Source organism: Doryrhamphus excisus, linkage group LG9 (genome assembly GCF_037039965.1).
Source record: "Doryrhamphus excisus strain RoL-2023G ecotype Guam linkage group LG9, RoL_Dexc_Guam_v1.1, whole genome shotgun sequence".
Lineage (NCBI taxonomy): Eukaryota > Metazoa > Chordata > Actinopteri > Syngnathiformes > Syngnathidae > Doryrhamphus > Doryrhamphus excisus.
This window is the reverse complement of record NC_136365.1, coordinates 5,758,304-5,783,723: the sequence shown is the minus strand read 5'-3', so window position 1 is coordinate 5,783,723 and position 25,420 is coordinate 5,758,304. Positions and strand designations below refer to the sequence as shown.

At 40.1% G+C, this 25,420-nt stretch overlaps 1 protein-coding gene across 5 annotated transcripts in view; it reads left to right on the top strand.

The window, feature by feature from the left end:
• The window catches only part of adgrl3.1 (adhesion G protein-coupled receptor L3.1), a 156,984-nt gene that overhangs the window by 66,737 nt on the left and 64,827 nt on the right, over positions 1-25,420 (top strand). For all 5 annotated transcript variants that reach the window (XM_078793289.1, XM_058085631.2, XM_078793288.1 and 2 more), the window contains exons 6-8: positions 3,497-3,606; positions 18,054-18,068; positions 18,895-19,683. In XM_078793289.1, coding sequence (XP_078649415.1) covers positions 3,497-3,606; positions 18,054-18,068; positions 18,895-19,683 — 914 coding nt within the window. The remainder of the gene's footprint in view (positions 1-3,496; positions 3,607-18,053; positions 18,069-18,894; positions 19,684-25,420) is intronic.

The following is a 25,420-nucleotide window of genomic DNA, read 5'->3' as shown; positions in this document are numbered from 1 at the left end:
GTTGCAGGGAAGAAAGCCAGCAGGCAAGGCTGTATCCAGGTCACTGCCTTGTTTTGATGTGGTCATGCTAATTAAAAAAAAAAAAAAAAAAAAACGGAGGCGGGCTTTTCTGCCAACACCAGGCAAAACACTGGAGACATAGGAAATTGAGCCATCGCTGCGATTGGAAGAATGTTGAAAAAGATGGGTGCATATGCGCGCACCTCAATTCATCAAAGGCTGAAATGCGACTCGTGAATTTTTGCTGGATGAACACATTAGGAGAGATGGAGTGGGGGGGGGTGTGCTGGAGACATAAGGGAGTCATTTTTGGATGTGATTCAGACTGCTGGCTCAGACTGAACTGTGACGTCAGTATGAGCTCGACTGTGGAGGAGGGAGGAGGTGGAAGGACGACGACGCTCCGATGTACTGTAGGAAGGGAAGACACAACAAGCGAAGTGGGCAATAGGATTCTAGTACTGAAGCTGCGGCAAAGTTTGTTTGAGACTGATGAACAGACAGACAGACGGAGTGACAGACACAGATGAGAAGAGTGTGAAGGAAGGATAAAAGCAATGGCAGAAAGAGAAATTGGTTTATGATCTTGGCTTAGAGAGCGTGTGGAGAACAGAGAGATGAGGAAGATGGTGCAGACAAAAATAGACAGAGAAGGAAGGGCTGATAGCGGAGAGAGATGGATCACGCAGGGAAGATTATGTCAAATCTTTGCTCAAAACCCTCTAATTAAAATACTAGTCAATAACCTTCAGTGCTTTATGACTCAGTCGGGAAAAGTTCGGGGACCTAAGCTGTCAAGAATCTGAAATAAACACACTCATGTGCACTCTAATTGTTCTCCATTTTTGCCCTCTTCAAAGATATTTGCATCTTTTTTTTTTCTCTCTGCATTGTTGCTTGTTTAATATGGTGCACTTGTTTATGCATTCTTTTGACTTTGGTGTCAGAAGAGCTTCTTCTCATTCACTTTCTTTTTGGATTTCTCAGTACATGTTTTGTACTAGACTTGTTAGCAAAAAAAAGTCAGACTCCTGAGTAAAACAAGCCAGTGTGTGCTGATAAACATTTAATAGGGGATGATAAAATAACCAGACACACACGATGCAATAACCCAGTCTGAAAATGTATAAATATTAAAAATATTTTGCTTTACACTGACAAAATATTGTGCCTATAACTCTATACTGGTCTGCATTTTCGCATATGGACTAAAAATGCATTTTTATATCATTATATTAAATAAAATAGCTATTTTCTTCAAATAAATAAAGTGTTTCACAAATGTATTATGTATTATTAGGGTTATGCCACAACAACCCCAATAGTAATAATTAAAAATCATTTTTCTTTATTGATTATAATGCAACATTGTAATTATTTACTTGTATTCCTGTCAAAAAAAATAAATTTCTGACTTCTCAGAAAAGTCCAGTTCGCTGGTTATGGGAGCTAATACATTTCTGAAACATTGTATATACATATATGACATATAATGACAATAAGTATATTATAATCAAACATGAAAATGTAATGTGACTTCCTTCCGAGCCCCTCTAGCTAAGTTGAGAATTATGTTGGTCATTATGTTGAAGTAAATATTAAAATCTTTAGCGGGTGCATACAGCAGGCATATTATCTTTATACTCCACAATAATTAACTGCAGCTTTACAGATGCCATGAGATGTGGCTCCACAATCCATCATAGTAAAGGTTATTACAGCCAACTAGGGACACATCATGTTGAGGTTGAGGTTGAGGTTGTAGAATGGCAATAAAGCCAACAATTTGAGAGACATATAAGTTGAGATATTGTTTTTTCTTATCCATTAATAACAATACAATACTTTTTTCACAAGTAATCAAAAAATATATTGTTCTACTAATTGCAATGTGGTACATTATGTGCAAATGTGACTAATTTCTGTTGAGAAGAGGCTCAACAGGTTGCTGCTATCTCTGCCATCATAACTATGGGAGCATTTGTTCAGCTAGCGGGACGTTAAACAAGACCCTTTTTCACTGATGTGGGCCAATCATTCGAGTCTCAGCCAACTTTTCATGGCATGTGTCACCCCAATGCCATGATACACACACACACACACACATACACACATACACACACGGGCGACGACTTGCACTAGTGACAGGTGACCGATGATGAAGGCACCGGGGCAAGAAATTAAAAAGCAGAGATGCGAAACAAAAGAAGGGAGGCTGAGAAGCATGAGGACTGGAGGATATTGTTATTAGAATATGACAGACATTGCAACAAACAGACTTTTAGTCCTGTTAGAGTGCAATAACACCGGCATAGGTGCACCAGTCAGCAACAGACACACACCCGACTCCAAGATTCCTGATGCCTACATTAGTTCTGTGTGTTCTTCGTGAATATTGAGGTGAAAATTAAATTAACTTTCATGCATATTTCATTTTACAGTATGCAAATAGCACAATGGCACTGTAGCAAAAGAGACTTGAGGCGGGTTTGACATGCTCATTAAAAATATCTCAATGGGAGAGATGGGAATGTTTTTAATGTAAATGTCGCCTGTTTGACAGGTGCACAGGGAGGGAAAGACAGAGAAGTCGAACAGTTGTACTAATTGAAAGAAAATATTCACTAGAGGAAAGAATACCTCCTCAGCTGCCGTAAAAATAGGCTTTTATGTTTCCCAATGTGTGCATATTTTTCACTAAAATAGTTTGACTAATTATTTTTTAAGACCAGGAGTTGCCACTGAGGTATATGCTTGTGTTATCGCATGCATCAATGATGAAAATCCAACTGCCCTACAAATCTTTATTGGTTGTGATGAATGACTATGGAAAACATTGTAATGCAAACATTTGCATTTAAAAGGTCATGCATGCCATTGGAAATGTTTTTTTTTTCTTTTTTTTCTAACCACACAGATGCACGCAAGGGAGCGCTGTTCCACAGACATAGTGTAAATATGTGTGCTGCCGTTTGGAACCTGTGTTAACAAGAGAGATAAATACTTCCTTGTGTCAGAGGAGAGAGCCCCCCCGATAATTGGAATTCATTATCTGGAGTGTGTGTCAAAACACTCTTAAAGCATAGGTTATTGTCCCTGCATGCACACATAGAGTCTACCATTTTTTCTTGCGTGGACCAGACAGTGAAAGTGGAATAACAAAGGATGTGCCACACAAAGATAAAAAAGACAAGAGCATACACACACAACACAGAAGTGTCCTTGTGCAACAGCTCTTCAGAGCCATTGTGGGCCACCTTGCATATGACTTTTCCCAGTGGATGATTCCATTAGCGGAACGCTCACTCCGACTACCACCAAGGCCATTCTGTCTGCACTCTTGCCAATCTAAAGGGCCCTTTGATGCATTGCTGCCTATGTGTTGGATTGTTTTGAGTGCTTGCAATGCATCTGAGTTTACACCAGGACACATCAAGGTCTGTTTATATTGTTTATATTGTTTGTTTACATCCCAATTGTTGTTTTTTTTCTGTAGATGTAACAACCGGACCCAGTGTGCAGTGGTAGCCGGCCCTGATGTTTTTCCTGACCCTTGTCCTGGAACATACAAGTACCTGGAAGTCCAGTATGAATGTGTTCCTTACAGTAAGTATATTTCTATATTTGCTGCTCTTGTACAGGACTATTTCACAAATGTGAAGAGATGCCTTATCTTTCAGCATATTTTCTCAAGGGAAATATATTGAGAAATGTTGAGAGTAGACAGTGTACAGCGGTATAGCTTTATTATACTCTGAAAATATTATACTCTGAAATACAGTAGCTGGCAACACAAACGATGATAATGGTGTCATGAGACAGCTACGGGATGCATTCATGGACACTCTGAAAATCCCATGATTGTCTTAATTAAACAGAAAGACAAACAATAAGTGGATATTCTTGTCACTCACTAACTCTTAATGCACAAGTACAATTTGATGCATTTAAGTATGCTCGGAATTACCAGAAAATACCTCTACACTTAAAGCATTAATTCAACTTAACTTGCTCGCAACTCTTCAAGGCTCATAATAACACGGTTAAAGTGCAATTCAAATGTTTGTGACACGTGTGTTATCTTTTCGCTTGAGTTAAATTTGCAGTTCATTTGGAGCTGTTAATCATACAAATATAGTATATGTAATTGTATCCTGTCATTAGGCCTGTCACAATGACTACTCCTGGTTTCAAAAGAACTACACACACATGGCAACACGATAGGTGGATAAAAACAAACAATACAGTACCAATGTATAGTGCAGAATATTAACCAACTACTATGTGAGCTCTAACCATGTGCTTTCCAGCCTGTTTTTTTTTTTTTACAAAAACTGTACATCAAAGCGCTATTGGAAACAGAAAGTACACCCAGCGACGCAACATTATATAGACCGTTTTATATTTAAATTAAAACCTTCAAACACAAACAATTATGTAGTGTAAAAATGCTTACTTGAACTATGGCCTTTGTGCCGTCATTCATTTTCATCTGCTTGCTCACTGCTAGCACTCGTGTAGCCCGCCGACTGGCACAAAGAGGCTTAATATCTGAGAAGATGCTCACTCGCTTCTGTGTTCATTTCATTCAGAGCCAATGCACACATGCAGTGTGAACCCTGTTGTCATCCAACCTGTGTAGCACAGACGGTTGGCGCAGACACACATACACTTATATGTCAATTTATCGTGGGCTCATAATTACAGACCATTATCATGACAGGGCCTACCCGTCATTTAGCTTTGTGATCATGTATCTTTCTGTTCATAAAATTCAGCAAAATTTTGCACATTTCATACATAACATAACCAGTGGTTTGTATGTGTTTTGACATCACCTTTAATCAAAAGTGATCAGTATTATTATTAAAGTTGTCCCCTTTTGGGAATGCGTGAGTGTACATTTGATTTCTCCCAAGTAAGCTAAAATGTAAATGCCAGTGAAATGTGCATCATAAGTACCCATGGCAAATGCCTTCATCATCCCTTATTTATTCATAAAAATGTAGATTTGCCCCTGAATAACCCGGCATGTTCGTGCCAGAGTGTGCTGATGGGGAAATAAAGACGGTCTGGTGCTCACTGGGAAAAGTCTGAGGGAGGAAGTATGAGAGCTCAATGATGACAGATGGCCATGTGACCTTTGACCCACCCATAACAGTCTGGGAGGTTGTATCCACTGGAGTGAAACCTTCATAGGGCATATTTGAAACTTTCTTTCTCTTTTCTTTTCTGTCCTTTTTGTGTAATCTTTCAACCCACCTCCAAAATCCAAATATTTTAGAGTTCAAAGTGAAAAAAGCCTCTTTGGATTTACAGACATCTATTTGTCCTTGATGTTTCTTGTCACACTCAAGCTTTGAGGGTTTGTCCAATGGCACAGTTCTCACCGCAACTTCTGTTTTTGTTTTATGAAGCAATTATGAATGGATTCCATCCGTGCTTTACTTTTCAAACAAGATTTTTTAAAAGTACCGCTGCACACCCGCCAGATGGATTTGATTTTTTTTTTGCCATATGTCAGAAAGCAGACAATAGTGTTACATGGTAGGAAGCGGCGGTTGCCCAAGGAACAAAAGCTATCCACTAAAGAAATGAAAGAGTACATTGAATCTGCTGAAGAGTGCATTGAAAAAGTTTTTCATTTTACTGCACATAATGTTTTTCTGTAATGTTCCAGTATGTACATTATTTTTTATTATTTCTTGTGTCCAACTCAAAGCAATCCCTACACATCTGGAACAATTATTTCTCCTATCCTCAATTAAAGCAATAGTCGGATCATAAATTATGATTTTTGCAGTACTAGCATGATTTGAGTATAATTTTCAAAATGCTTGGGTAAAACAATACATTTTCAAGAGAATTTAGTAGAATTTTAAACATCTTTTTCACCACTGTAAATTATTTCTGTGGCACCGCCTATAGGTTGCATGCCAGCATGTATGCAATAAAGATATCTTCATGTGTTTATTATCATTAAACACATGGTTAATGGCGTTTTGCTTGACGGTGGCCATGTTTTCCAACCATTCATTCATTCATCCATTTTGTACCGCTTATCCTCACAAGGGTCCCGGGGGGGGGGGCTGGAGCCTAGCCCAGCTGTCTTCCGGTGAGAGGCAGAGTACACCCTCCTATGGACAATTTTGGTGTCGCCAATTATTAACCTAGCATGTTTTTGGAATGTGGGAGGAAACCGGAGTACCTGGGAGAACATGCAAACTCCACACAGAGATGACCGAGGGTGGAATTGAACCCGGGTCTCCTAGCTGTGTGGCCTGCGCGCTAATGCTTTGAAATGAGGGCAATGTCTAGTCACTTTTGTATAGTGAGTGCAAATTGATAATAATATAAAATCAAATAGAATAAACTAGGAACATTTATGGTACATATGTATTTTTTTTTACATTTGTATTTTGTGCATATGTGATATGATGTGTTATTGCGTATAGTGAAAATTTCCAGAAAATGGAACACATTGTTAAATGGCTGCTAGGGTGGGTTCAGACTGTGGGTGGGTTTGGGGTTAGAATTAGGTAATGCTTGGTTGTGGTCATAATACATTATGTCACCAATATTGTACCACAAATGTACGTGTGTGATTTGAACGTTTCCCAAAGTGCTCCGGATACCCGATACTTATTTGGAGTTTTGTTTTTTGTTTTTTTCCTGAGCGAGCCCAGGCACCAAAGTCCAGCCAAACGGTCAAGGTGATCGCCCGCTCTGAAACATTCAATTTTGTCTGACTAAACGGGTCTTGCGCTCTTGGCGTCTAGAATGACCAGCAGATTAAATAATAGGACTATCAGAGCCCTCTCTGGAGCAGATGGAAACACAACCTGATACCCACTTACTGCACCACTAAGCTTGGGCGTGCTGCAACACACATGCCAGGCATCAAAAGTGCGTGTGTGTTTAATTTTTTTAATGCCTTTCCCTTTAAAACTTGTCAGCTATTCTCGTGAATGAATGCCCACTTAAGAACAGAACATTTGGAAGACACTTAAAGCAACAAAACACTCAAACTTTTCACTCCAGTGTAAAAAAGAAGTCTTTGTCCTTGCCAACTACATGTTAAAAATGATCTCCGTCTAAATAGAAATTCATCCACAGCCTGTCAAGTGGACGTCAAAGCACAAAACCTGTAACAACATACCGGTATAGAAAGAGTTACACTGGGGAATCAAGGACAAAACTACCGTAATTTCCGCTGCAAGGCCCGACTTTTATCTTAAAGGGGACCTATTATGCTTTTTCCACTTTTCTGACCTATAAATGCAGTTTGAATGTTGCCAAAGGTTCAGATAATGAGGTTGGCGCATTTGAAAGTGAGCCCTGAAACACGTTTGGGATCCTTGTGGGCGTGGCTGTCGGCGAGATACGCCCTCTGTCCTCCCCTAAGCTCTGCTTCTGCAGATGTTGCTGTCGTTGTCACAAGTAGGTGATATCGGTGATTCCCAGCAAAAGAAAAATATTTTTAACGTCGATGGCATTTCACACAGAACAGTTTTTGTGAACATGAACGTGACATTTCCACCAAAATGCGCTCTCATTGGGAAAAGTGCATTAATGTTGTACACGCTGTGCGTCCACGGAGGTTGAGAGAACCAAAGTGCTCGTGGTCGTCCCTCAAAAAAACATGTAATGACCACCGATGTTAGTAAACGTGGCGCCCTAACGTCCGGCTTCTCCACGGCACCAACAGCGCCTCCGACAAAGTGTGTAGTTCGGAAGCACTTTGGACATGTGAGTGTGCCCAGAGGCGAGAATAGGTGAAATACAGCTGGAATAGATGCATATTCTGGAAGATCTAGAAGGTTTTCTGTGTGGGTTATTGTGTGTAGCTGCTCTACAGGAGCACAAATAATTCCTAAAGAATTGCGTTAACTTGCCGAACTGGCTGAAAAACTCAGTTTGAAAAACACACACTGCTGAGTTTTGAGTAGCTCTTCAAACCCATTTTCAAAAATGCAGTTTTGTGTGGACTTAAGGTCAAGCAAATAGAAAAATACACGTTTTATGAATGATTCAATTAGGACGTTTTATATATTAAGGACGTGGCCTCTGCGTTGAAGAGGTGGGTTGCTGATAAAGAATGGTGTGCTTTCAAGATGAGTACCTCTTGTAAAACAACTGGAACCCTATTCCCAGAAGGGTCAGGGAGTTCAAGGAAAGGAAAGCAAAAGGGAAAAGAACACTGCAGTTTGTAAAAGAGAGAGCACTTGATGTTTCATTACAGCTTACGTGAAGCAACTAAGTGGTTGGCTGTATCAGGTAGCCGTGTGATACATATCCTCGCTGTGGCAGCAATGTTCAGCCGTGAGAAGTACTGTTGCACAAAACGACTGCACACACACACACACACACACACACACACAGTTCTTATGCCCGAGAAAACCTTCGGCTTGAGTCACTGTCACAAACCCTACAACGCCTGTTATTGTATCCTTCAAATATTTATGAAATCAATTTCTTGTGAAAGGCGCAATAATATGTGGCGCTTTGAATAAGATACTCCTGTCTAGAGATCCAGCCGTCTTTGATCAAACCGCTGCGCTTGACGTAGCAAATCAATGCTGTCAGTGGCATTGTTGGCCAGATAAATTTTACGAGACATTAAGCAGTGAAATATCTCCAAATTGTTGCTGTAAATCAAGGCAGATCAATGAAAGAGGTCCCTTTTGTGAAATATGTGCGAGTGGACTCACACCGCCACACTCACAAGCCATGTTTACATCCAAAGAAAGATCGTTTTGTCAAACTGCACCATCTAACGAGGTCCAATACACAAATTTAGTACAAAAAAATCTTCTTTTACAAATATAGTCGTCCCCCCACCACTACGCAGTTTGAATTTTGCAGCTTTATTTTATCAAGGTTCGCATACTAACACATGTTATGCCTTAATTGCCTTATGCATTTTCAAGCATAACAATTGCACAAGTGAATACACCTCACAGTGTACGTATACAAATTGGGTCTTAATATTTAACTCACCAAAACTACACACATTGTTACTGGAATCCTCTCACTCACCCATGACGACATCACTGGTGGAAATGGTGGCACTTTGTGCTCCTCCACCTTCCTTCTGCTTGGGGATGCCCTACAGGTGCTTAATTAGGTTCAGGTGTGGCTACATACTGGTCCACTCCATCACCTTCACATTCAGCTTCCTCAGCAGATACTCAGCATCTTGGTGGTGTGTTCGGGGCTTGTCATGTTGAAAACTGTTTGCCAAAGCAGGGGATTGGGATATGCTTAACAACATCAAAGTACATGTTAGAATTTGCAGTTTCACAGTCCCAGACCCTGGACACTGGTACTACTAAGACCACAGGAAAGGTAAAACAACATTAATCAACTTTATAGAGTCCCATTATAATTTTAAAATCACAAAACAATGCAAAATAACATGACTGTTGCATTTATTGGAAGCTCTTGTTGGTAAAGAGGAGGGGAAAAATAGGATGGGATGCACACCAACAACAATTCCTCGACATCTTCATCTGTGACCTCGATTTATCCCTTCAACATCACCTTCCTTGACCCCCGCTTTCTTATTGTTGATGTGGCAAAAGGACTAGTTTGTGTAACATTCTCATTTGACTTTGCCAAATGAATGTGTCTTACAGAGTACCGTAATATTGTGTAAAGTACGTATTGAGTGGGTCATCCAAGATGGCTTAATAAACAATGCTAGCCATCCACATATGTATTAATACCACAGAAATTAATGTGCCAAAAGGTCAACTACAACTACAACGGAGGTAAAATTTTACCATCGAAAACCAAGGTTTGATTATATATCCAAGACCCGACTGCTTGCTCCCAAATGCGGATTCATACATCTTATATGTTTTTTTTTTACATCAGAGGCAGAAGGAAGGTCATGATGCAACTCTATAAAAGAGGAGAGCTTGTTTGATGCTGTTTTAAGATGAATAAAATGACCACGAGGTGGCAGAAGTGCAACTTGTTCTGCGTATCTTCCATTGAAATACACAGCAAAATACACAGCAACCAGGAAGTGAAATAGCAAGTAGTACCCAACGAAGGGAAATTTAAAGCACGCACATGTGTGCATGTGTGCACAAACCCGTGCACACAAAGAGCTTAATTGCAAATTTGAAAATTGTAACTATGTTATTCATTCATTCATTCATTTTCTATACCGCTTGTTCTCGTGAGGTTCGCGGGGGTATGCTGGAGCCTATCCCAGCTGTCTTTGGGCGAGAGGCGGGGTACACCCTGGACTGGTCGCCAGTCAATCACAGGGCATATATAGACAAACAACCATAATAATGTTATATTTGTACAAAATATATATTTTTTTAAATGTAAAACAACAATGTGTGTGTTGTTTATGTTGTGGCATCATTGTTTAGACATGTTGGCTAAATATATATGGCTAAGGTTATGCTTTAAATGTATCTTCTTACAAAAATACATTTTCTCCCTATTGCTGATTACTAAAGAACGGAAAAAGGTAGCAACAAACCTTTTTTTTCTGGTGTAAGATTTTTATTTTTATTTTTATTTTTATTTTTATTTTTATTTTTATTTTTATTTTTATTTTTATTTTTATTTTTATTTTTATTTTTATTTTTATTTTTATTTTTATTTTATTATTATTATTTTTTTTTTCTGGTAAAAGATGAGAGTCCGGTTTGGTATATACTACCATGTATATAAAGCTAGCCCCAGAACACAATATGCCACCTGCCTTGAAAAATCAATATCAATATCATGCAAAATGGCCGATGCCAAGAGTAGTATTGTGCCATTAGAATACCGTAGATACTGTCATTAAAATGGTTACTGAAATGTCACTTTGTAAACTACTATATGGCTTAGCATAATGAGAGACAATTTTCTAAAACAGCTCTTTGTAGCAGTTCGTCACCACTGCAAATCCTAATTACTAAAATTACGAAGATTATAAGTAAGATTAAGAGCCTTCCCAAATGGAACCATTCTGTTATATAGAAAAGGAAACAAAGTTAACATTGTGCCGAGGGGGTGCACACTGTACCTCCCCCCCGCATGAGACGCATTGAAAGTGTTCAGTTTTGTGGCTTGCGAACACTTGACCCCTGGTGATCACCTTTTGAAGCCATCTGGTGTTAATCAGAGCTTGGTTATGAGCAGCGCTCCAATGAGACGCCCCTTCATGCTGCTGTGCACGATCCCCGGGCTCGTGGGTTAGAGTAGCAGCAGGTATGCTCGCCTCCTTGCGGTTACCGTAAGCAAATCTCAAAGAGCGTTGTAAAACAGGTAATTACATTATGTACGGTTGAGTTTTCAGGGAAATTTGCCCCATCATCCCATCATCCTCAGCCTTTACTCTTGTCTTTTTTTTTTTTTTTGGCTTGAAGTACATCCTGCAACTCCTCATCTCTCCTCACTGCTCTGCTGGATTTCTGGCCTTTTTCCAAAACTAAAATCAAGTGCTCTCCCTCTCTTTTTGCTCTTCCTCTTGCCGGCTCTCTGCAACATGAGTGTTTGACATCCGTGTGCCAAGCTAGCCAGTGAGCTTTGGCCGCGATTAGCAACTGTGTATACTGACTGGAGGTGCCGGTGGTGCTGCAGGCCCAGTATAAATATCTGCACATCAACGCACCACTGGAGAATGCTTCTCCTTTGCAGCACTGATATGTGACCATGCTTCACTTCTACAGCTCCAGCACAGGAAACCATAATGATATGCATCATTATTGGTATGTTCAAAAATAGGAACAATTGGCATAATGTCTATCCATTGTCTCATCTTAATCACGCAGTGGCTCTCCAAATGCAGTTATGAAGCAATTAGCCTACTACCACATTTAGTGTATTAATCAGAAAAATCTAGTGATATGTTATGCAATACCCACACTGTCTATTTCAGACAATAGAGCTTGGCGCAAAAGGAAAGCTAATTAAAAGATAAAATCACCTTCTTGTCTGTCCAATTAAAGACTTCTGTCAAATTGGACCCTTGGAAGAACTCCATCATGATGACATGAGAAGGGCTATTTGTGTTTATATGTGTGTGTTTGTGTGTGTTTTCTTTCTAGACCAAAAGAACAGAAGGAGAGTGAAAGAGGCAGAGTGACAGCCGAAACAGAGATAGGGAGAAATAGGTTAGACGAGGCCAGCAGACAAAGAGCAGAAATAGCGAATTAACTGATAAAAGACGTGAGGAGAGGTGGACAGGGAGGCAAATAGTAGAAAAGCAGAGAATGAAATGGCAGAATGTCAGGTGAGGAAGAAAAAGATAATAATGAAGCAAGAAAGACAAAAAAAATGTCCATAATTGACCTTGGGCTATTGTAGTATGATTGGAGATTAGAGATAATCGTGCTGAGGCTGCTGTTGCCACTCGGCTGCAGAAATGCACACACACACACACACATGTGCCTCATGTGTAACACAACACCTTACATTTACACACATACACGTCTCTCCATCTAGTCTGATACACCCTTAATAAACCATACATTTTCAATAAAAATGCTAATTATCTTTACACTGCGTCAAAGGGAAAATCATTGCGGCAGGGGGTAAGCAGACATCATGTTTTATTCTCACAAAAAAATGAATTTATATCCTGGCAATATTAGCAAACAATACTACAAATGAATACCAAAGCACAGTGGAAGTGGTTGAGAAGTCGCTTAGTCAAGGATGGCGAATGACATCATTACCAAATCGTTAGGTGCATTTAAAAATATAATAGTACTCTTTTTTTATTGAGAGGTATTAATTGAAGTATATATTTTATTGTTTTCTTGTATCATATTTGTAAAGGCACGGCTGCACGGTGCTTGAGTGGTTAGCGCGCATACCTCCCAACTAGGAGACCCGAGTTCAATTCCCCCCGCTCTGTGTGGAGTTTGCATGTTCTCCAGCACGCTCGCGACCCTCGTGAGGATAAGCGATAGAAAATGAATGAACGGCAGATTGTATGATTGAATTGTTCCATTGGATTCCATTAGACTATGAACAGCTGCACTATGGATGAGTTGTACCCATCCCAAATGTATACTTAATTGAGTCCATCCTCTGTCTTTGTACAGCACCACAAAAGAGCTCAATTTTACATTTAACCTTGAAAAAACCTTGAGGTCTCATCTCAGTATGTGTGGTCAATCCGCTTCGCTCTGACATAAAAAAAAGCCTCTGATTCATGTGAGACTTTTTGCACCCTTTCAGAAGAAATTACATGTGAGCGATTCCTTAGAAAAGAAAACAAAATGTCCTCCACTGAGCTCACTGACGTAGGCGTCCACTAATGTAGCAAAACAAGCAATAACAATTCAATTGAATGGCATTTGTATGACATTTTATGCACTATTTGCTACACTTGTTATCACAGCGACTGTAGGTATGTCTATTTGTGGCCTGCAACCAGGCTCACACATTTTTTTTCCTTTTATGGAGGCTGTCATAGGATGTGCTCATGCAACCACAAAGTATTATATGTGCATCAGGAATGTGTTGGCATTCATCCATGTGCACTGTCCAAAGAATTGTCTTTGTTGATAAATGCAACATTACACATAAAGGAAATGTTTTTTGAGGTGATGTACAGTGTTTTATCACATACTACAGTATTACAGTAAAGTTATATCGATATTCTCGGGAGTCGAAAAAAATACCGATATAACCGGACTATCCATATATCCGATCCTGCGCCGAACTGCATTAAAAGTGGGCGGATCTTTGATATGGCATGTAATTTTCTCCTTGAGTTCATGGATTGCGTATCTAGCATGCTTTTGTACTACAATACATTTTGTACTACAGTAAATAAAAATAAACTTACACTGTAGTGATTACCGGTTACCGGGACATAATGCACCCCGGAACATAATTCACCCCAGAACTATCAATAGGGAAGGTGTTGCCACCCGGAGGGGTAGGCGCAAGGGACGGGTGTTTTCCGCTGTGTGTGCTGTGCTCTGGTGGTGGAAGTGTGAAAAATAAAGTTGACTGGAAGCAGCCGTTCACCGTGTTCTTTTTTGGTATTGAAATCCTTAAGCAAAGATTGATTTAAGCTGCTTTTGTATCGATATAAGCAGACCAAATTGGCTGGCAGGAGATGAAAAGGGCATCGTAGTAACCGGATTATCATAATAACCGTGTATCATACTAACGGAGCTAATTATATCATAAAAGACTAGAAATTTGCCGGGAAATGAAAATAGTATCGTAATAAGTAGTAATTCGTTTTAACCGATATCGATATAACGAGACTTTACTGTAATTGGCCCTGTACCCTAGAAACCGCCCATGAATGATACGGGAAAAGGCCGAAATGATACTGTGTTCAAAGCCCAGGGCAGTGATACTGATAAAATATAGAGTTTAACCATGTCCAGTATCAGCCCCCGTAGCGGTCCACTCAGAGCGCACTGCTCTGGTATCGTGCCTGTGAAACAACCAATCAGAGAACAGCACACAAGTGCTTAGTGCCTAGTGCTTCTCCAGTCACCAAAAAACCCAAACTTGATTAATGGAACTTTAATTGTCAGACATTATTAAGATAAGACTGTTGATAAAATATTATTGTTGAAATATTTTTGCAATTGTTGTGTTTACACTGTTTAGATATAATACATGTAATAAACTGAACATTTTCTGGAAGCAAAATGGTCTTTTGATTAAATAGTACGTGATAATAAGCTCATGATTAAATAGTATGTGATAATAAGATCATCACATGGTTTGTCTGGTATCAGGCCCAGTATCATGCCCCCGCGTGCCAGTATCAGCCCTCGACCGAAGACACTTGGGGGCATGATACCTGGCCTGATACCAGACAAAACATGTGATAACCTATAAATACCAGACAATGTTGTATCGTGGACAACATTGTGTGTTTTTCAAACCGACCATTGACGATTATGGCATGATTACATAGCTGTTATTTTTCACACCCTGCATTACATGGCTACTGTGTTACAGTAAATAATGTTACATTGTTGCCTGGTTAATATACATTTCATGATAGTCACAGTTTGACTTATCTTGATTTTCCATTATTTCCGGTCAAAAAGTGTTTTCATTATATCACATGTGTCAATGAAGAGCAGAAGCATTTAAATAATGAGCTCCTTCCCACAAATTGAAGGTGGTGTTGATCATTAACATCAGCTGCTTTGGAAAGAAAACCTTCAGTTTCTCGGCCCTCCATAGCATGACTTTGACGCCGCTGCGTTATATGAACAAATCACAGATCGACCAGCATTGTGGAGAAGATTATGTCAGACCTATTTTAAATCCAAGCAGCACACACACACACATACACACACACAATCAAATAGACACTTGTTTTAAGTTTAACGCCATCTTCTTCCTGAGATTGCTTATTTATCAGGACTTGCGCTAAGCCGCACCAGTTACCATGCATTTTTCATGAGCTAAGGATTTAATGGTGTGCATGTGTGTGTGTGTTTATCCATGTGTTGGTTGTGTGTGTTGCACGTGTTTGAGGGCGGTGATGAGTTTGGCTTTAATGTGTTAAAGAATTTATGGTCACACAGTGAGATGTGTAGAGCTTTTTCTGCTGTATATAAATACAAGTCCAAACTCCTTCCAAATGTTTTACCTTTTAAGGCACCCTCCTCTTCTGCTATCCTCCCCGGGGACCAGTTTCATTCAGCAAGTATCTAACAGTCTTGAAAGACACTAGGGAAACTGCCTGCAGGATTAGGTTTCTGCCATGTTCACAAACCACTCGGGCCCCCTAGAGACTGAGGTGGAATGGAATTCATATGTTTTAAAGGCTCTGAGCAAGTGTGTGCATTTTCACCGAGGGGGTGACGTGAATAACCCTCAGCCAAAGAGAGCTTTGACTATAATAGAGAGGGAATTGGGTGCAGGGATTGGAGCAAGGAAGTAGCACAATAAGTGCATCACAATGATATAGTCATGCAGTAGAGGTGATGTCCACAAAGCATTAGTTCACCCACAGTGAGTGTTTTTCATGCTGCAATCTGGGCTGGTCTGCTGAAATGTAATCCCTTTAATCACATCAGTTTTGTGGTTCAGTCGCGATTAATGTACATTAAAAGCTTGCAATTGTAGTGCAGGTTCATATTGCTGCATGGGCTATGAAGTTATCCATTGGAACTTTTCTTTTTATTTTATCTTGATATAATGGCTTCCCACTCGGGCATCTCTGTGTGGATTTTGCATGTTCTCCCTGTGCATGTTTTCCGGGTATTCCGGTTTCCTCCCACATTCCAAAAACATGCTAGGTTAATTGGCGACTCCAAATTGTCCATAGGTATGAATGTGAGTGTGAATAGTTGTTTGTCTATATGTGCCCTGTGATTGGCTGGCGATTGGCTAGCTGGAATTTACATGTTCTCCCCGTGCATGTGTGGTTTTTCTCCGGGTACTCCGGCTTCCTCCCACATTCCAAAAACATGCTAGGTTAATTGGTGCAAATTGTCCATAGGTATGAATGTGAGTGTGAATGGTTGTTTGTCTATATGTGCCCTGTGATTGGCTGGCGACCAGTCCAGGGTGTACCCCTCGTGAGGATAAGCGTTATAGACAGATGCATCAATCACTCGGATTGATACAAACCTCAATGCAAATTGACATCTTGTGCAAAGAGTGTGAATTTAAATAGACATATCACAGTTTTCTCACTTTCATCTTTTTGCTGTCACGGGGTTGCCGCAGCGAGTCAGTCGCACGAATGGTTTTGGTTTTCTGATGCAAACCTGGCTGGCAATCAAACTCATGGCCTATGAAATTAAATGCAAAAGTACATCCAACTACACCAGCAGATTCAGTAGACATATCACAGTACAGGTCACATCATCGTAATTAAAATGCGTCAACCACATCTTGTTGGTTGCTTATTATGCTTACCGTGGAGAGCCCATCTTGACTGATTGCTGTAACTTGACCGCAGGGCTTGTCAAGGAACAGCTAATATAGACCACTATTGCTGGGTTGCATGTGACGTCATATCTGGTTGCAGTCATCACCAACTCAAGCAGATGAGAGTCAAATAAGCATATTCGTACCTAGACGTCAAATGAAATCTGAGCGAAAATGCCACATGCATGTGTGAAATTGTTTAAATAGGGATTTTGTCAAAAAGGTTATTTACTAAAATAGTTATTAAGAAGATAATTAAGGGGGAAAAGTTCAAGAAACAGCCAAAAAAGACAGATATAGGTGACTGCAGAACAGGTTTCTCTGGTTGAGTTGAGTTTAAGTATGCTCCAGTTTGCCGTGAGTCGTGAAAAAATATATATTGCTGAAATGTGAAAATGTTACTTGCTATGTCGGAGAGCTCATTTGTGTCTTCATAAACCAATAACACAAAGTATGTTTCGCAGTGAAATTACACATTTCAGTCGACCATTTGTGCAAAAAACATCCATTTTCTATACCGCTCATCCTCACGAGGGTCGTGGGTATGCTGGAGCCTATCCCAGCTGTCCTCGGGCGAGAGGCGGGGTACACCCTGGACTGGTCGCCAGCCAATCACAGGGCACATATAGACAAACAACCATTCACACTCACATTCATATTCATGGTCAATTTGGAGTCACCGATTAACCTAGCATGTTTTTGGAATGTGGGAGGAAACCGGAGTAACGGAACATGCAAGAACATGCAAACTCCACACAGAGACACCTGAATGGGGAATCGAACCCTGCCTGTGCGGCCTGCACACTAAACAGCCACAAAAAAAATTCCTGTATCAAATTGAAGCCTCCTTCAAATTCCAATATATTGAAAGATGGGATGTGTATGTATGCAAAATCTCAAATGTGTATGAGCATAACACGTAAAATCCAGTGATCCACTTCGACACTGTAGTGCAGTCTCCTTCTTATGTAATCTCATTAGCCATCGTACACTCTCATAAGGTTAGGATGAAATACGAGCACAATTATGGAGATCAGATATTTTATTGTGGTGATTCCCTTATTATTGCATCATTAATCCATTTTTGTCTCTCTCTCTTTCTTACTTTCTCTTTTTTTGGTCTGTTTTTTTTTTTCTCCTTCAACTTTCACCAATGGCCCTGGCAGAGGTTGAACAAAAAGGTAAGTGCATGTTTTTTTAAGCGTATTCTTGGCCCAAGCCCATCAGTGTCATTGCGATTATATTAAAACAGCCGGATTCCAGCATGTCCAGGCAATTTAGAAACACTGGTTCTCATTAGTTGCACTTAACATTATTCCATGATATCGGTTGGAACGTCACTTAACAAACCCTCCAAGGGTCAAGCACATTTTTATGATGAGCCAATGAACAAAGGATGGCTATGACATTTAATATTTCATATTCTTTCCTGTGATATGATGGCACCAGTGCTTTGAATATCCGGCCATAGTTCAATTAATAGTCCCGAGACTGTTATGTGAGAGAGAAGAGAGGAATTGCAAAACCGCAATGATCATATGAACATATCTGTACATTCCACTTAAATTACTTAAATTGCTATTGCTCTAACTGTAGTCACACTGGCCTCTCTCAATTTAGTGCTTTTCTCACATGTCTCATAAAACATGACCTCTGTATTCCGTGATGGGAATACCAAACAGAGAGTGGCAAATGAATTGTTGTAACAATTGCAGAAACAGCAGGGGAAGGCAAAAAGAAAGAAGCTAAGAGACTAATGAGGAGCTGTGGTCGGAGGGAGAAGTGGGAATAGGTGAAAGGGAGGTTTTGTCTTTGCTGCATTATAGGATTATCTGTTGCTGAGCTCTGCAATCTCCGCGCCTGCTTCACAACTCAAGTCTAAGACCCGAGTTGAAACATAATGTAAAATTGATGAAAATGTGTCAGGAAATAGTCAGGCTAGTTGGCATTTTACAGCGTTCCCATAAAAAAGTCCCTAATGTGAAAACGGTGTTATTCATCCCTCAGTGTTTCTGTGTCCCGGAATTCTACGTGGTGTCTACCAAAGTGAGCATCTCTTCGAGTCCGACCACCAGTCTGGAGCCTGGTGCAAAGACCCGCTGCAGGCATCGGACAAAATCTACTACATGCCGTGGACGCCCTACCGCACAGACACCCTGACTGAGTACTCATCTAAGGAGGACTTTATTGCAGGTCGTCCCACCACAACATACAAACTGCCGCATCGGGTGGACGGAACCGGCTTTGTCGTGTACGACGGTGCGCTTTTCTTCAACAAAGAGCGCACTCGCAACATTGTCAAATTTGACCTCCGCACACGCATCAAGAGCGGCGAGGCTATCATCGCCAACGCCAACTATCATGACACATCACCTTACCGCTGGGGGGGCAAGTCGGATATCGACTTAGCGGTGGATGAGAACGGACTTTGGGTGATCTATGCGACGGAGCAAAACAACGGGCGCATTGTGGTGAGCCAGCTGAACCCTTACACTTTACGCATCGAAGGCTCCTGGGACACCAGCTACGACAAACGCTCCGCCTCCAACGCTTTCATGATCTGCGGGGTTCTGTATGTCGTAAAAACGGTCTATGAAGACGACGACAATGAAGGTACAGGGAACAAGATCGACTACATGTACAACACGGATAAGAGCAAGGAAGTGAACATCAACATACCGTTCCCCAACTCGTACCAGTACATCGCCGCAGTGGATTACAACCCGAGGGACAACCTCCTCTACGTGTGGAATAACTACCATGTGGTCAAGTACTCCCTCGACTTCGGCAACAATGGTGAGTTCCAAATCCCACTGCTTCACCCTGTCAATCTGTTCCCTTTGTAGCTTTCGGCTTTGTGCCACCTGTGATAAGAGGAATAAGTCTTCAGGAAGGCTGTTTTTATATCGTGTTACTAATACATTTCTCTTTTTGTTGAGTCATAAGGGATACGTTACTAATCTTCTGCCAATAATTAATTCTACAAAAATACCCTAAAGATGATAAAGAAAAAAAAAAAAAAAAGAATTGCCATCTGTGCCGACACGGTACGCAATTATGACCCCCCTCCACACCCCCAAACATGGCATCAGCATCTTTAGTGATTAAAGAAAAACCTGTGATTACTTTTAAAGTTGGATTGCACTGCCTTCTCTGATGCTAATCAAAAGCAAGTTGAAAGAAAATATGCAGGTTATTCTGATCTTTACATCCTAAACATGCCTTTTGAAACAACTCTTTTAATGCCGCATTCCACTTGCTACTTGCCTTAAATATGTAATTACAGCTAAAGAAGTCAAAAGATGAGATGAGTCTTGGTTCTTTTTCTATAGGATGATGGCATATGGCACTTTTTTATAATGTTTGTCAGTGTAACATTGACCTTAGACTCGTAATAAAGGCCTGAAGTGCAATAACTACAAAAGTCATAAGATAGACTATTTAGATATACATATTTATTCACAGATTAAAACAGTTCACGGGTGTTTTAATGACTGTGACATGCTTCGGTTCGGAGCAGCTGGTTTTGGAGGCTGTCCTGTCTCACACTACTGCTCCACCCACCCCGTGGCTGGAGACAGAAATCAAACACCTTTTCCATAAGCAATCAGTTTCCCTTAATGTGGAACATACTCTGTATTCCAGCATAAATGTCTTTTTCATCCACTTCATCCACCAAAATGTATGTATATACCAAAGCATACAGTACCAAGAGTCATAATAATAATAATAATAAGTCATGTTATTGTTATGTGCACTTGCCTCCTCTAAGTCGTGTTTTTAGTGCGACACAGCAACTGTTTGGTAATTTTATTTATTTATTATTTATATATATATATATATTTTTTTCTCACTAGCAGACAGAATTGACAATGAGCCACCCACACAACACATTGTTTCACCCCCAGTGTGGGCAGAGGTTCCGTCTCGATTGGTTCAAAGTTTAGTTGAAGACAACAAAGAAAGAAAGAAGCAATAATAAGCTGGTATCTGGTTGTAAATATGCATGCATACTTGTGTAATCAGAGGCACTTTAAACTCCAATGGGCGGCTGAGACCAGGGATTAAAGAGGTCCAATACAAAAACTTGATAATTCATATAATCAAACTACTGTATATTGTATTGCATTGTTGATTTGAACTGGAAAATGATTTGAACTTCAAAACACTGAACTAGAAGATGAAAAAAAAGAGTTAATTTATTTTAAATAAAGATAACCGATGTGGACCCCTTGGCCTAGACGAATGAACTGATGTTGTTGCATGAGTAGGCAGGGTCAAAATGTATCACCTAACTCAAAGAGGCTGACTTTAAACTCTAATTTGATGGTTGAGCCCACACTTGTCTCTTCTGGATGTATAAATGTGTAGGCCTAAGGTCATAAGATCGATTTTGTGGGTGTAATTGTCTGTCATCACCTTTCAATGGAGTGTTCAAGACTGTCTGGATGCCTGTCTTATTAAATGATGTCTGAATTAGCACATGCTCTTACATGCAGTTAGGAGGTGCAGTTCAACGAATTATAGAGCGAGGCAGAATCAAACCTGGTTTGTACCGATCCACACTGTAAAAATGTGCGATTGCGTGCAACGAGTAATGTGCTTAAGGTACGCCGTCCAAGTTGTGCACGCACGTTTATCAGTGTACACTTGAGTGTGATCACTGTCATAATGGAGCCCTGAGTATGTCAGGAGGCTCTAAAGATGAGATCAATGGGGATTCAGTGAGGAGAATGACCTCCAGTGCACATCAACACGGCAGACTGCTGACCAGCGAGAGATAAATACTTACAATCAATGCAGCCCCGCTGCTTTACGCTCTGACTCCCTTGGCTCTATCGTTCAATGAAGACAAGGAATAAATTAGCTACCTCAACTGCATCATTTACTTATTCTGCCGAGAATGGGTGACAAGTAGATTCATTGAAATTTGATTGTACCTATAATAAAGATGCTGTGTAGGCCGCATGCAGCTCTTCAGCCCCCCCCTCCTTGTTGCGACTCCCACGCTGGGCTCCACAAAGTGGAGGAAACCTGCCTTTTTAAAAAACAGTATGAAATATCCAACTCACTGCAAGTCCGTGAATGCATCGACACACCATTCTGACTGGTGATTGGATGAGCAAGGGAAAAGTAATCAGAATCAGCTTTATTGGCTTTATGTGTTTTACCACATTGGCTCTGGTCAAAATTCCGAGTAACACATGAAAAAGACGTCTTGAGCTGGTCCATCTTACTGGTTTTTGAACAGTAGTTTGGTTTGTTTGCTTGGAGATTTGCTTCTTAAACTGCTCAAACAAACAAATAAACAAAACTCAACTAAAACAGTACTCAGCTGATCGCGTACCTCCACCAAGTATTAACTATAACGTGGGGGGGGGGGGTACATTATTGTGTTTGTGTCTGATTGTCTGACTATAGTGTGGTGAGCGCCATTATCTGCAATTGTCCCTTTATGATAACAAGACGGTCAGCTAACTCCAGGTACAACATTAATCCGCGTCTTTAAAAGACAATTGAATCGTCCCTGACCAAATTGCGGTTCAGATTTTGCGGCTTCACTTCACGGCTTCACTTTTGTCAAAAATATATTAATTAATAAATCATGATAGTTTGTGGTTGAATAGAACAAGAATAGAGAATAAGAAAATGTTACATTTGATTTTTTCTACTTACATAAGGCATAGAAAAGACACATTCAAAGACGTTGATGTAATATTCATGATGTGTCAGTAATATTATTGTAATGTTCGGTGAGGCACACAATCACCAGACTTGATCGCCGGAACAACAGGCTTTTATTGCAGGTTTGAATGATCTCACGACAGGCTCAATAATATTTGATAAGAATAAAATCACGGGGTACTTTTACAGCCGTAACCCATGCAAAGTTTAAACCTCTTAATCCCATCATCACTCCCTTCCCACGTCTCGTTCAGGTCCCATAGGGAATACATTTACAGTAACACGTACAGCGTAAGTCTTATTTTGGTCTTAAATGGATTATTTACTTTTATGTTGTCAACTATATTGGGCATTACGACTTTAAAGGTGACTGTAGCTGTTAGATCATGTCTAGAAGGCTCTAATGACATATATATATATATACTGTATTTTTTTTTTTTTTACTTAGTCCAGCCATTGGGGCAGATAGTATTATTGATCCAAATGCCCTTACATGCTATGAACAGATTCAGTCTGTCAGTAAAAAATTTGCCTTTATTTTATGTTTTTTTTTGTTATGCAAATTTGGAGCATCCAGACCGGAGCAAGAGGAGATAGAAAAGAAGACAAAAGAATGGCCAAATATTTTGTCGGATATAAGCAGGTTTCCTATGCGCTAACTGAAAAATATTCCATTTATAAATATGGAATCCTAAATTTACTTATCACAGTTGGGTGTGGAATCAAATAACTGTGATAAACAAGGGATTACTGTATACCATAAGCAGTTTTTGCATTCACCTTGCTACGAATCAACTAAACAAGTGAATTACAATCATAATCTTAATTCCCCACTGTTACAATTTGGATTATTTCAAATACCCCACTTCAAAAAATGTTTACCTCAGTTAGCTTTGCAGGTAATGCAGAATATATGTTGTTTTTTTATGTTGGTACCTCCAGGGAAAACCTAAGCCTTTTCCTGCTATGTAAAATAAATTACGGAAATAGATTGCCAAATCTATATTATATACTATATTCAGGTTGATCTACTATATATAAGACTTTTTTATATATTTATACTAAAGGTTTGGGTTGGAAAAAGAACAAAACATTCCACAGCTCGTTGCCAAGAATTAAAAAAAATGCAAATGCACCATCGCTGTTCCAGAACTCACAAGGTTTCTCTTAACAATCAGACTTTAAACATCACAGGGAAGAAATTTCTTCAGGTTAAGCAAAGGGTGGCATAAATATAAATGTTTACCCACATGGATTGTGTCAGACTGCCAATGCAGAAAGAAATTTGGATTTTTCGGAATGCATATTTTCTCATCTCTCTCGGCACTTAGGAGGGAAGTGAACTGCCTCGTTTTATTTAGTCCCACGCCAGTTTGTGTTTAGTCTTTGTCTGTTCAATGCCCCATTCTCTCACTTGTCATCTCACACACAAACACCCACAATGGCAGGAATCTGAAAATTTCCTCTTTCCTTTCTCATATATCTTTCTCTTTAAGTCAGCAATGTTGTTCTCCCTCTTTTCCGCCCTTATCCCCCTCTTAATCTGCAGCCTCTTTGTCTGTTGCAGACTTTTTTGCCAGATCACATCAGTCTATCTCATGAAGCGTCGTCAGATGTATACGCTTTAGAAGTCGACACATGAATGTCTAAAGTCAAAGTCACTTCTCTCTGCATCACCCTTTTCTCCCACCGTGCTCTCCAAACATCCCCGATGCACACTCCCAACTGTTTATGGAGGTGTTTCATCACGTTTTCTTACATGCATATTATAGAGGTCTGGCCTACGCAAGCAGCATGGCGTAGATGAAACATTTGAATAATTTAACACTTCCAGTATGCTTTGCCTTGGCTTCCTTTGCTCTTTCTAAAGTTTTTTTTATTTTTTTCCTTCACCAACAAAGTCGCAAAAATTATTCAGGCTGCATCCTTTCTTAGTTTTATCTGGCTCCTTTTGCAACATTCTGTTTTTTGTACAATTTGACCGTACTCTCTCGCTTTTTCTATAGTGATAATTTCTATTCTGGATCAGGTGAAAAAAGTTGTTTGTGCATTCTGACGCGTGAATCTAACCTGAGTGAATTGTTTGTTTATTGCTCTACGATTGGCTGGCGACCAGTCCAGGGATGTACACTGCGTCTCATCCAAAGTCAACTTGGATCGGCTCCAGCATACCAGAAAATGCACAGAAAATGAATGAACAAACCCTGCCTTTTTTTTTTCGTAAAGAGCCATTGAGTTGTTTACCTGCAGGGCCTAAAATACTTTAAATGAAGCCATATTAGTCTGGTATGGGCTTGTGTTTTATTATTTTTCTTTATTTTATTATATTTTGATGTATAAGTCAACTTCTTGAATGCCTTGATCTTTTCAGTAACAAATATTTTCTTAAACGCGGACTGCACGGTGGAGCGCAGGCCACATAGCCTGGAGACACGGGTTCAATGTCCCCTCTGGAATCTCTGTGTGTAGTTGGCATGATCTCCCCATGAGTGTGTGGGTTTCCTCCCACATTCCAAAAACATACTGGGTTAATAGGTATGAATGTGAGTGTGAATGGTTGTTTGTCTATATGTGCCCTGTGATTGGCTGGCGACCAGTCCAGGGTGTACCTGCCTCTGGCTCGAAAACAGCTGGGATAGGCTCCAGCATGCCTGCGACCCTTGTGATGATAAGCGGCATAGAAAACGGATGGATGGATATTTTTTAACCAAATTCACCAAATTCTTACCACTAATGTACAGCCCCTTGTGACTGACACTACATTATTTTCATTATTTTCCCGCTCAGCACTCTCCCGACCTACTAAATAGGCTGAAATAGTGATCAACACAGATGAAAGTTGGTATTG